This window comes from Dermacentor albipictus, chromosome 1 (assembly GCF_038994185.2).
Source record: "Dermacentor albipictus isolate Rhodes 1998 colony chromosome 1, USDA_Dalb.pri_finalv2, whole genome shotgun sequence".
Taxonomy (NCBI): domain Eukaryota; kingdom Metazoa; phylum Arthropoda; class Arachnida; order Ixodida; family Ixodidae; genus Dermacentor; species Dermacentor albipictus.
This window is the reverse complement of record NC_091821.1, coordinates 93,434,805-93,448,614: the sequence shown is the minus strand read 5'-3', so window position 1 is coordinate 93,448,614 and position 13,810 is coordinate 93,434,805. Positions and strand designations below refer to the sequence as shown.

General features: G+C 45.6%; 1 protein-coding gene across 2 annotated transcripts in view; it reads right to left on the bottom strand.

Moving 5' to 3' along the window:
* LOC135902670 (nose resistant to fluoxetine protein 6-like) overlaps nt 1–4,708 on the bottom strand; it is a 75,426-nt gene extending 70,718 nt beyond the window's left edge. For both annotated transcript variants that reach the window (XM_065432884.2, XM_065432885.2), the window contains exon 1: nt 3,934–4,708. In XM_065432884.2, coding sequence (XP_065288956.1) covers nt 3,934–4,330 — 397 coding nt within the window. In that variant the 5' untranslated portion in view covers nt 4,331–4,708. The remainder of the gene's footprint in view (nt 1–3,933) is intronic.
* Between the last annotated feature and the right edge of the window lie 9,102 nt (nt 4,709–13,810).

The following is a 13,810-nucleotide window of genomic DNA, read 5'->3' as shown; positions in this document are numbered from 1 at the left end:
TTTGACGGGCACCTAAATAGAAGTACAGGGGTGTTTCTGCATTTAGCCCCCATCTAAATGCGGCCAACGTGGCCGGGATTTGATCCCGCGACCTCGTGCTTAGCAGCGCAACACCAAAGCCACTAAGCAACCACGGCGGGTTATTTCAAGTACGCTGCCTCATCAGATTACATGTTGGGAATTTCCACAAATTGGGAGCGATGTAACACAGAGCTACGCAGTAATCCTAGCGCAGTGCTTTTGATTCCATGAAAGGGTACCAGATAAAGGTATGTTGTGTTTAAGTGTAAATGCTTTATTAATGTATAAAAATATGCCTATTATGTAATGTTGTTTTTCTATCTGGGTGACAATTTTATCACGCATTTCAAGTAACGCAGATTCAGTGGATTTACACCTTGAAAGTCATACTGACTCGTGGATATGAGGCTATCCCTTTGCAGTTGTCTCGTTATTCTAGAAATTAGGGCTTTTTCGGTAATCTTAGAAAGAAACTGCAAGCATGGATATCGGCCGATAATTGGCGATGCACTCAGCGGCGCCACCTTTATGCGAGACGGCAATCCTAGCAATTTTCATGTTATCCGAAAATTTGCTTGTATACAAGACAAGGTTTGATATGTCACAAGTAACATAAGCCTAATAATCCGCAGCTGTACCTTCTTCCTATGTGAAACTGATTACGTGCCCACCTGACTTTTGAGTAACGTAAAAAGTTGGACTAGCTGGCATGGATGCGTGCTCTAAATCAGAGCGGAACATGACGGCAACACGAAGAGGAAGCACGAGCGCTGACTAAGGACTGAAGTTTATTAAGAACAACACTTAGTATACAAAGGCAGCATGATGATAGCGCATCAGAACCTTCCATCTCTTCGTTAGATTGTGAAACGCTAGCTGCTTGCTGATTTATTCGATATGTCACGAAATGTCATTTGTGTGTTGTTCTTGATAAACGTTGGACCTAATTCTGGGGCTTTACGTGCCATAACAACGATTTGATCATGAGGCACACCGTAGTGGGAAACTCCGGATTAATTTTAACTATCAGGAGATCTTTAGCGCGTCCCCAAAGCACGGGACACAGGCGTTTTTGCATTTCGCCCCCATCGAGATGGGGTCGCCGCTGCCCGGATTTGATCCCGCGACCTCGTTGCTTAACAGCGCAACACCATGGCCGCGATAAGGCACCGCGGCGGGTCTTGAAAAACAAACTTTCAGTTGTTGTAGATAGCGCCCGTCCGGTGTCCTCTCTGTGTGGCCGCCGTCTTTCGCGCCGATTTAAGGTATGCTGAGTTTTGATGGCGAGGGCAAAGTATTTATTCACTACATCTGGGTGTTCGTGTTATATGTGACCCGAGACGTGCGACTGCAACTGTTAGAAACCGTTTATGGAGCAATGGCTAGAGTACTGGGCCATGCCTGCATTATGTCATGCTAAAGAGCACACTTGGGCGGTATTTTTTGTTGTTGTTCTTGGCTGAGCATCTTTCGTGTTTGTACTTACGGTTTTCTTCCTTTCTTTCTTTTTATTTTGCAGATGGCGAAATAAACTACTAGAGAGGTTACATTTTTGCAGCGCTGGCTTTTCTGGAATTATCGGGAAACCCATACTAAGATAGCTAGATGGCACGGTTACCGTTTTCACGCCATAGCATGGAAATAATATACCATCCACTTCTCTTTCACATTTTGCAAAAAGAAACATATTTGAAGCAAGCGCTCATTGACCCACGCCAGCACCAAGGTAAACTGGTAGGGAAGCTTCCATAGCCCACATGTTTAGAAAGTGGCGGCGTGTTGCAAGCTTAGTGACAAGTGATAATACGTGACTATTTCATGACATATCGTGGTGAAAAATTATCCCTAGGTTGTTTACTGAGCTCACTAGTTCAATTTTATCCAAATTAAGTGTGAGGTCAGCAGGCAGCCTGGCGTTATTGTTCTTGGCTTGGAATAATATGGCTTTAGTTTTAGTAGTGTTAATTATATGAAACCATTTTTAACGGACCACAAATGTAGTTTATCTAGTACTGCATTAGCAGTCCTTAATAAATCTGAAGTATGACGAGAGGAAAACAGTAGTGTAGTGTCATCAGCATAGATGATGTATTTCGTGTCATTGTCAATATTGACAATATCATTAAAATAGATATTGAAAAGGAGAGGGCCAAGTAGGCTCCCTTTGCGACACTCCTATCCTTCTGTTCCTTAAGTGAGAGGAGAGGTTATTGACCTGTATAAACTGAACTCTTGAGTTTAGATATGATCTAATTAAATCAAGGTCAATGCCACTAATTCCATAGTTAGTCAACTTATTGAGTAGAAGTTAATGATTAATGCAGTCGAACGCTTTTGTAAAATATGGCATCACACCGGAAGTGGAAGTGACGGCGACATCAAATGATGCTTGGCGCTAATGTCTGACTTTTTTTTAGGGTCTGGTGTGTTCAGCTCTACGCGGAGCAGTTATTTTTCTTCTTTGACCTTGCAGCTCGATCGCCCCAGCTGACCTGTCAACGTGTTACTAAACTACAAGGCGGGGTGTGTTTTAAGGGTAACATCGTTAGGCTGCTATTGACGGCAATCTCTCTTGTACGTTCCTTAAGAACGTGAAGTAATATGGTGGAAATGAATGACAGTGCGAGAAACGTTTCAAAAGATGCTTCACTTTTATTCGCCTAGAATTAGGCACCCAATATACATGGCCAAGCAAAAAAATATCTATGTATCAATGGATTAAAGGAAGTAGGGCCAACACAGTTATTTTCCGAAATGTATGCAAAACTTCTTTCCCAGAATCCCTGAAGCATTCAGAATTCTGTCCAACATCATGTATTTATATGCAACAGTTATCAGAAAAGACAGCGCTGCACCATATTGTGATTTAAAAAGCATTTCAACCTACCAACTGTGTTGTCTGTAGGGCGCTCAGAGCCTGTGGAGCGGAGGGTGAACGAACGTATCGCAACGCTTCTTCGCGTAGCGCTGCACTACGCGAAGAAGGCCACAGCGGGACAGAGCGCGCGAGTGTAGCAGCGTGAACATGCACCATAACGAAGAGTCTGCATTCACACATTTTGACAATAAATCCCGTGCGCTGGCTGAGGAAAGACTTGAAGGGACGCACACACCACCACCTCGAACAAACCCGCAAAAGTAATGAAAAAACACCAACGAAACCACCACGCTCAAGTGACCAACGCCATTCCGCACAACATAATAGCTGTACAGAGGCTGGCACAGATCGGCTATCTCAACAACTGCACGTGACGTCAGTGCACTAACCCTTTAAAACTAACATGCCGATGATGACGAGGCCGCCTTTGACGAAGATAGGTCCTCCTATCGAAACGTTGGCCAGCCTTTCTGAGACACTTTATCCCTGTTTACAAATTTTATACCACAGTGTGCTATTCCATTGGTCAGCCCCTTTCTTGATTTTGGACGCAGGTTACGTGTAAGCCTGCACTGGGTGAGCGCAGTCTGCGTGCCCCTTTCAGTAAAATTTCTGCGTGTGCTTTTTGCTTATCATTGTTAATTCCGAAAATAATTCACAATAGCTCACGACACGGAATGCACAAAACTTGTTAATGCACTACACGTTTCTCATGCGACTGATTTCAAGAAAACAATATAGTCATGATGCGTCAGGTCGGCCAGAACTGCCCCGCACTTTTGCATGGCCTTGCATGGCACAGTGGTAACGATCAATTTAGCCATTGAAAAGGCCCCCTCGAGCCCGTTCTGTGGCTAAATTATCAAGGCTACCACACACATTACCTCGTTCCGTTCAAGTCGTTTCCCGAGGCCTGCATGCAAGAACCTTGCGGCCTCACGCTTGAGTGAGAGAAGTAATCGTGCAGCGGCACTCCGCTGGCTTCGCGGCCCGAAGGAAAGAGAAACAGGAGTAAATGAAACATCAGTACTCACTGCGTATCGCCCATGGTTCCAGGCGGCGGAAGGCCAGGGCCATCTTGAGCAGGCTTTGCGAGCACTCGCCCGAGACAGCGGGGTCAAAGCCGAACTTCGTAACCATGGGCAGAGCCTTTCTGTAGGCGGCGTCTATGGTGTCCTGCACGAAGGCCTCGGCGTTCAGCGCCGGCTCGTCTTCCGAGTCGCCATCAGCACCATCCCCACTCTCTGATGTCACTGCAGGCGTGGCGACACCTTGGGAAGCGACCGCCGAAGTCGGTGACTTTCCATCAGAAAGCTGGCCGACGACGCCCGCCTGGCTCGCCAACGCCTGTTCTGAGAGACCGCCGATGGTCCGCTGCGACGTTACGATCTTGATGAAAATCATGGCAATGACAAGGACCCACAGCGCCATACTTGTTCATTCAAAAAATTCAGCCAAATTCTGGCGACACGAGTTGCGGGAGTCCAAGCGTTAATCCAGCTTTGTTCCGATAATCGGCGGCGGCAAAATAAAAGCTGGGCTGCTTTTGTGGAGTAGATGAGTGCTCGTGCATAAAATGGACGCGTTAAAGCTTCACACTTGCGACTGTGATGCGGGGAAGCGAGAAGAGAAGACGAGTTCGTAGTGAACAGCGAAATCAGTCTGCTACTTGGCGAAGCTGCAGAGCACCAGCAAGGCACCGCATATTAGTGCGAGGGACGCAGGCATCACGGCAGCATCGTGTCGTCAACTGAGAGCGCGCTTGAAGGAACTGCACGCAGGCATTCACTGGCTCGCGCGGCCGAGTTGCCAGGATCAGTGATCGCGAGGCATGCTGGAGAGCGCGCGCGCCGAAATTTCGGAAGCGCCCCCCCCCCTCCCTCCCTTTCCGAAAGAGAGGAAGCAGATGCGCCCTGGCACAGTTTCTCTCGCAGCCGCTTTCCTCGCATCGTTGTCCAGAAAGGAAGAGGAGAAAGTGGTCCCCGAAATGCCACACACCATTTGCAGCTGGTGCTGAGAAAAAGTTCCCATTAATAGCTGCATGCACCGGGTGCCATATATATATATATATATATATATATATATATATATATATATATATATATATATATATATATATATATATATATATATATATATATATAAAGTCTCGAATCGGGTTGCCTTGATGTACCGTATGAGGGCTTGTTAGTCACCTATCTGCTCTCGTAAGTTCACTTGTTACGTGCCACGATAGGACAAAAAAGGTTCCACGATGGCTTTGAGTGGCGCTGGCTAACACCCCTAGGGCTAAATCTAGTATGACAAAACAACTGCCCCAGGTGGGGAACGATCTCACGTCTTCGCATTACGCGTGCGATGGTATAGCAGTTGAGCTACCACGGCGCTGTTTTCCCATTCACTTTCTTGGGTATTTATGTTTTACTATTAATGACCTTCCACTTAACTTATCATCCAACATACGCCTTTTCGCGGAAGATTGCGTTTTATACCGACAAGTAACAAATGCTTCAGACTGCTCCGCTCTTCAGGAAGACCTCCTCCAAATCCAGGCATGGTGCAGCAAATGGTACATGTCTCTCAATATCAGTAAGTGTTCTCACGTGTGCTTTCATCGACGTGGTAATTATGTAGTACCATCCTACTCCCTTAACAACGGCACTTTAACACAGTGTGAAACATTTAAATACCTAGGAGTGCATATATCTAGTGACTTATCTTGGATCCATCATATAAATCAGTTACCTAATTCCTGCAACCGATTTCTAGTATCTACGCCGTAACTTGTCATCAGCATCTCCCTCAGTCAAACTACTAGCATATAAAACCTTAATCCGAACTAAACTAGAATATGCTTGTGCTATTTATGACAATGTTAATGTTAATATGATTCATACCATTGAATCGGTTCGGAACCGAGCGGCCCGATTCATACTTTCTGACCACTCCTATAACACAAGTGTTTAAGCCTTAAAATCCAGGTTGTGTCTTCCCTCGCTCACCTACCGCCGCATAAGTGCTCGTCTTCTTTTATTTTTTTTTGTTCTTTCATTTGCAGCCCACAGGTAACTAGGTCATCATTCCAGCCTATCGTTTTTCCCGCCAGACACATCCTAATGCTGTGCATCTACGACGCACCCATTCCACTATGTATCAGCGTTCTTTTTTTTCTATAGACAGCCCGTGAATCGAATACCCTTCCTTCTGACATCGCCCTCATCACTGACACTTCTCGTTTCAAAGTTGCCATCGAAGACCATCTTTCAAGTCATATTACCTAACTTGACACGCCGTTCTTTGAATGTGCCCACCCCTCATGTAATGTCCTGTTCAGGGATCTTTGAGGTATAATAAATAAATAAATAAATAAATAAATAAATAAATAAATAAATAAATAAATAAATAAAAAACTAACAACCTTCCTTCTCGTGTATATATATACATATATATACGCTCAAAAAATAAAATTCAATTTCAATTTGAAATCACCACTGATTTTTTTTGTGCCCATCCGAAAGGATGCTCGTCCAATGATAGTACGAGTGTCCGCATGATGTTGTGCATGTAGCTTGCTTGCCTTAGTGTTGACATTTCGTCGTTTCCTCAGCCTGTGCCCGACGGGTCACATAGCGCTCACTCATTTCAGCGAGTAAACGCGGAGAAGTGAAGTACATGAATTCACGGGATATTCATTTCTCTCGGGCACAGGAAATGGCACTCCGTGTTCGATGCAGAAGTGCCTAAACGACTGGTCCGCGATGCTGATTTTATTTATTGCAACCGCAGTGGGGGGGGGGGGGGGGGGGCGGGTTATACCTTAACGTGCGGGAAAAACGCCTCACGAAAACTTGAAGTAAGGTAGGGCTGCGGTCTAAGATCGTGCTGTCGCAAAAGGCTGCGCCTTAAGTACATATGTCTTCAGAATACAGGTATGCCACGTTGGCCTCGAACGTGAGCGTCTGGCCGTTTTCTTCTCCTCAGGGTCCTTGCCGCCATTGTGACAGTATACATCACCGGGCGCGCTTTCCTATTCTGCCACCATTGCACGCATCGCTTTCTCTGGAACCACGCGTGCTGTTTTCAGAGCCGTACTCGAGACCTCCTACAAAACGGCCTCCACTCAGATGCGTGTCCGTGACGAGGCAGTGACCACGGCGACGCCCATCCCGCGTCGGAAATGGAGCGCGTGCATTTGCTACACGGATGCGCATAGAGGGCGCGGCGCAACAACAGACGGGGCGTTCTCTTGCGGTGCGTCTGCTACGAACACGAGCAGCCGATGCTGCGGCGGTCCTTGTGCACGCCGCGATGCTCGGCCCGTACAGCAATTACGTTACCTTATTTCGTCTCATTCTGCGTTTTCGTCAGCTTGTGACCTAGCCGCAGCAAGCGCCGGGTCTCGTGCTTCGCCGTACGCAACTTGGGCAGGTGGCGGACACGCGTTTTCGGCACCACCGGAGCGTAACCTCGCGGAAAATCCGTAATCGTCACGCCGGTACGCGTTTCGCGTGCCTTTTTTTTTACTTTCTATTTTGTCTCTCTCTCTCCTTTCTCAAGCCGTTCACTCTTGCTCTCGTCAACAGACGAAGGGAAGTGTTTGACTCAAGCACACAACTCGCGTTGGCGCCTGCCTTTCGTGTGTGTTTTGAGTGTTTCTCTCTCTCTTTTTTTTTCATGCGCATGTGTAAAAGAGTATACCGGGTGAGGCACGAACCCCCAACTTTATGCGCGTCAGCAGGGAAATCTCGCGTTCGTTTCGCGTCTCGCTTCGCGGAACAAGTCCATATTTCATCTTCCTGGTACGGTCCTGTTAAAAAAAAAGAGAGAGGGAAGAAAAATAAACAAATGGAAACGCAGAAGATAAACAGGGTGCCGGACGCACGTACTTCGTTCGCTCCGCCTAGGTTTGTCGCCTATAAAGCCGTCACTTCCCAAAGCGCCGCATAGGCAAACGCCGCTTTGCCGAACGCAGTCCACTGAATACCAGCTCGTTGCTTTTCTTTCTTTTTTTTTCCCTTTTTTTTCCGTGTCGAGGATGATTCGAGCCGTTTTATTGATGTGTGAGGTACAGGATTTTGGCGAAGTAATGCATTCCGATGCAAGCGCATGACATCTTACCAAAAGGAAAGAAAATAAAAAGGGAAGGTTTAGCAAAGTAACAAGTGGAAGTATAACTTTCGTAAAGACATATGTTAATGTTACGTGAATAAATCGTGTAATCGCAAGTCGAATTTTTCTTCTGGGTGCGGGGAGGCCGACCTTCGAGCTACTAAAAACAAGTCGTTTATTCGTGTGACCGGGAACAAGGTTCGTAGATCAAGATGGAATAGAGAGAGAACGCGGGCCTCACTGACATTACGAACATTTGCTTCGTGGGCATTACTAGATGAATCCTTAAGATATCGGCCTTAGAACAGAGAATAAATGAACGGCTCCGTATGCAAGTATGAGCCAAAAGAAAGATCGAGAGAGAGAGAGAGAGAGACGGGCACGACAAACCTGGGTTTTTGATACCAGTGATTTCTTAAGCGACCGCCGGCGCATATGGAGCTGTGTGTGGCCAACCTGTGACGATTACGCAGGGAACCTGAAAAAGGAAGAAAGAAAAATAATAAGGGTGCACCTATCGTAAAGGCAGCTAGAACGCACGGGCACTCGGGCACTACACCTGCACAACCATCTCCATTTCCGGCAACGGGAGCACAAAATCGCATCATCAGCTTTTTTCCATGACAGCCGTGGCTCGCGTGCCCCATCCGTATACCGCTCGAAACTCCCTGGCAGTTCCCGTCGTGCAGACACGCGAGCATAACGAGCCCCGACGCGTCGAACAGACGCGGGTTGCTCTAGCGGGGTCGGCCGCCTAATTATACGCAGGACGCACGATACTACACTCCACGCTTCCGTATCTGGGCCAAGTACACAAAAGCGCGTTCGACATGCCTCGTTTATTTCTTGCAGCAAGATCAAGAACGACCCCGCCGCGGCTCGAGGCAGCCGCGAAGAACTACGACCAAGACCAACAGCTCTGGGCCGTCCAGCAGGTCCTCGGGGCGCTCGAAAGGCGGGGAGCCCAGCGAGCCGGCAACGGCGAGCGGGAGACCCGCGCCGACTAACGGCAACCTCGTAGTCGACGCAGGCCTTCGTCGGGGCGCGCGAGCGCCCAACTGCAGGCACAAATGAAGTTTGCTCCAATCCAATCCGATTCTCCATTCGGAGGGGAAACGAATTTGCGTTGTGAACTGTGTCGTAGTTTCAGCATTCCCACACTGCATTTGGTGGCATATACAACACGCTCTGCAACTCAGTACCCCATGGCACCCTCAGTTGAGGCGATTTGCGTGAGCGCAGAAGCTGCTTCAAAAACCTGCTGTCGTCGAAGGTTTCATTAAAACAACGTCCATTGCTTAAAAAAAAAGAGAAAACATTGTAATTGCGTACTGCATTTTGTGAAGTGATTGTCACATTTTACTAACGTGTTAGTAACTGCAGTTAAAAAGAACACCGTTAGTGACATTTACTAACTAGACAAAGCAGCAACCCTTTATAATGGGGCTCAGTAACATCAAAACGCAGTAACCGTTACCAGACAAGAGACACAGTCACATATATAAAGGTGAACATTCAATTTTTTTTAGGTGCGCTGCGCTATTATTTACCGTATATATATAAGTGCAAGAGACGCGTGGGCCAAGGTATTTTTGCTATTTGTCGTTAGATTTTACAACATGAATCGATGTTATAAAAGACTGCAGGGGCAATATGCCTTCAACTTAAGCTCCAAGCGTCACGTTATGCATGGCGTAACGCAACACTTGGTGCCGCTGTTACATAATGTTCGTCCCTATAAGGTATACTCAGAGCGACGTGAACTTTAGACTGCTTTTTAGACTGTAGCGCGGCTCTACTATCATCTTAAACCACATAGTGGGGCCTGTGCGGTGTATAAGCGCCGCTTCCATGGCCATGATAAGGTGGTGGCAATTTCAAAAAAGCTGAAATTTGAAAAGGAGACCCGCATTTTTCCCGTTTTCTCCGTCACGTATTACACTATCAATTGATGCACGGTCGCACCAAGAACCTTCACCTGCCGGTGACTACTCTGCCCGAAAAAGGAATAAGCGATATAAGAGCATAACGCATCGCACAATGCAACTAACCCAGGCTTCTATACGCAACATGCCCTCCGTGGCGTCTTCGCGGATAGGCCGTTGCTCTATCTGAGCCCTAGGTAGTGGGCTAGATTCCAGACTACGGCGTTCGCATTTCGATGGGGGCGTATTGCAAAAAACGCTCGTGTACCATGCATTGGGTGCATGTTAAAGAACCCCAGGTGGTCAAAATTAATCCGCAATCCCCCATTACGGCGTGCCTCATTATCATATAGGGGGTTTTGGCACGTAAGGTTCGTAGATCCCAATATGTAATTTCTATGTACTATACTCTTTTTTCATTCCAAAATATATTTTATTCTTGTGTGGGGAACCACTTTATCTGAAAACCTAGATAGGTTGCTTGTTCTGCAAAAAAGAAAAAATAAGCCCTTAGAGCCATTGAAGGTCATTATGGCAGACCGCAGAATTTGCATACAGAAGCCTTATTCAGGAGATGTACTATTTCACCTGCACATCAAATTGATTACTATCGTCTACTGCAATATATTCACCTAAACAAACTTTATGTCACTCTGCCTGACAGGCCTGCCGGAATGAACCACTGAGAGGCCGCACGAAATTATTACCTATCAGTCGGACTAACTACATGAAACAGAAATTAACCTCTCAGGCACCATTTGCAATCGACCAAACTTCACTAGATGTGGAAATTCTCGACTTCAGCAAAAGTATTTAAAAAGAATATCACGCAATATTCCAATGAATTTCCTATATAGTTGTACTCGCTGTAGGATTGTACACATTGTAGTACAAGTATTTGTTTTGTGATCTTTTCTATGCATGAATATTCAGGTGTATTGATGCATCGTCATAGTTGTTTTCTATGTACATAATCAATGTATTATCTGTTATTTTATATCCAGTTGCATATTTGATATACACGCGTATTTTGTTGTTATATGTGCGCTGAATGTGTGTGCTGCTTGTCTGAAACAGGGAGCGAAGGCCTAGTCAGGCCTACCGCCTTTTGCCTTGGCTTCCCCTTTCGTTTGAAAGAAATAAACACCAAATCAAAAAAAGTGAAGAAAAAGTAAAACGGAATTAAAAAAAATTACTACGGAACATGGCTTGATGAACCACCTCGAGTGTATCTGTAGCCGAACTTTCGGGAGCACAGTTCGTACCAGTTAGCACTCATCCGTAACGATAAGTACACCGTTAGGCATAGATTTATATAAGCTTACAAGTGCACCACGAGGTGTCGCATAATGGTTAATGTAATGCTATAATAAGAAACAACCGTTCATCCTAATCTGGCGCACTAAGAGCGACATCGAACAGCGGAATGGACTACAGGCAATCTGTCACAGCGTATCTTAGCCTCTACCTGTGCACTTCGTATAGCTGCTGCCATGTAGCGGTCCCCTGGGCACCGCCAAGCCCTTGCCACGGCTTTTAGCCCAGCGGACCTTCCAGCATATTGTCTGGCAAATAAACTTGAATTTGATAAGGTCGCTTTTACTAAATTTGCCTCCGTGCCCCTGCCATTATCTCGCACTTCTAAATAGCTAGGAAAAATTGAATAATTGTCTGTGTTAGGTCTATAACAACTGAAATTGGAACTGTTTTATTATCTTTGTCATCTTGCAATGTTTTCTCTCAGACTTGTGCATTCTTCCCTGCGTGCCAGCCAGGAACCAGGTTACTTAATTTCCGAGGTCCACGACAAGTTTTTCGTTATTCCAATGAGTTGTTGATAGCTTATTTAAGACCCTAATAGCTGCAAGAAGCCGTGAACTTGCTTAATTTGTTCTGGCCTCTCTTAAAGGGGCGTTGCAATACATTTGTAATCCAAAACACTGTGCACTCGATATGGCATTCCTCGAGTCGCTTTCTCGTGGAGGTTGCTGTCAAGCGCATATTGTGTAAACAAACTTGCAAAGCGCAACACCTTCCCCTCGAAGCATTCATTAGCTGTTTTTTTTTGTTTTGTTTTCTTCTCAGTGCACGAACCAGTGGTTCGCGCACTGAGATGAACGGCGCACGAGTGACCCACAAATAAAATTCCCAAGGTTCATCAAGCTCAAACGCAAGAATATAAGTGTGGTGGCCCACATTCACCCTAGTGTTGCGTTCACCCGGCGCCATGCACACCTCGTTGGTCGCAGTGGCATTGATCCAAATTGCGGGTATTGCACCTGAAACGTTTGCGCACGTGTCTTGCGTTTGCCCCGCGTACGCACGAGAAGGGTAGGAGCTGGTCGCTTCGACTTAACTCCTCGGTAGCCGACCGTTATGTTAGAAGACCTTGTTTCGGGTCCTTAGCCTGGTGCAAGTTGTGCAAGAGCTAGTGACTGTAAGCGCAGCTCTAGCATTTTTTACAAGAGACAGTGGATACACGGCCTTAGCGATGTCGCAGCGTAGTGGACGCGTACATACGTTCTTCTTCCTCGTCATCGCTCATCACTCTTTTCGTTCCCCGTCTACTTTCCGTAAACCGGAGTACCTGGCCAAAGCAAGCTAGCTGAGGCCGACGGCTTCTCCGCCTTTCTGCAAATAAATCATCGTTTATGTTTGTGTTGTGTTTATTCATTATAGACCTACGTGTTTTTTTAAATTTCTGTTGAAAGATGTTTGTTTTGGTAATGCCTACTTCACTGCAGTGTCCTTGTTAAGCCTTTGTTAAGCGTGCACTGCATGCATTTTACCACGTCACCGAAGAAAACTTGCTTGAGTGAATTATCTTGAAGAAAGAAAGAAAGAAAGGAATCCCCCCTGTCTTTCTTTCTTTACGGTGATCACAAATCAGTAAAACAGCAAGAAAAAGAAATGAAAACGTGGACCCTCAGTATTTATGTTTCTTTTTTTGTTTGTAAATAGGACGACTTTTCTTTCACTAGAGCTTTCCTACTTTAAGCAGAGACCACTCGCGAGATGTACGTTCAAGAGCGCACGTTGCCAACAGAAGCCGCGCGTTCCACTTTTCACAAAACAGGGAAATTGTGGTTGGTACCGCAGGAAAAGAATGAGTTTGTACTTTCAAATAGGGTATAGCGTGAGTCCGTCCATGGGGGTGCATGGTGCCTTACAAAGAACAGCACAAGGACGGCTGCGACAGCGACAAGGACAGGACGTGGCTAAATCTGCATCATGCTCCCACGAGGCTAACTCTGCTATCTGGCTTAAGAGGAAGCTTTAGCTCGGGTGCTTCTATCTAAATGCGTGTAAAAGGAGAATTCGTTTTTCTCGGCAACCACTGCACCAAACTTGACGAGGTTTGTTTCACTTAAAAGAAAAACTTAAAACCTAGTGAGTGTTGGTTTCGAATTTTTGAGTCAGGTTGTCAGTATATTACTAAATATTGTCAACTCTCACAAGTTTACAACTCTGTCACCCACCAATGAAAAGTGATATCACAATTCTGTAAATTGCATCTCATAGTACTACTAAAGCGAACAAAATTCATATGTTACATGTGAATCTCAAAAAAATTTAGTAATATGGAAATACAGATTTTAGAGAAACCTTGTACACAACGTAACAAATTCCCGTGATACATAAGTTGACATATTGAATTTCTCCGCTTTGGATGATCTAATTGATGCAGTTTACAGAACCGTGATATCTGTTCTTGATGAAGAGTTAATAATTTGCAAACGTTGTGCTTTTATCTTTTTCGAACTTTCGAATTTTTGAAAATTCTTTCTACAAAATTCAGGCCTTAAATCGAAATTCTACTTCATAGAGTCACTATAATTTAACCATCTCTCTCAAATGCAACACATTTAATTAAAAT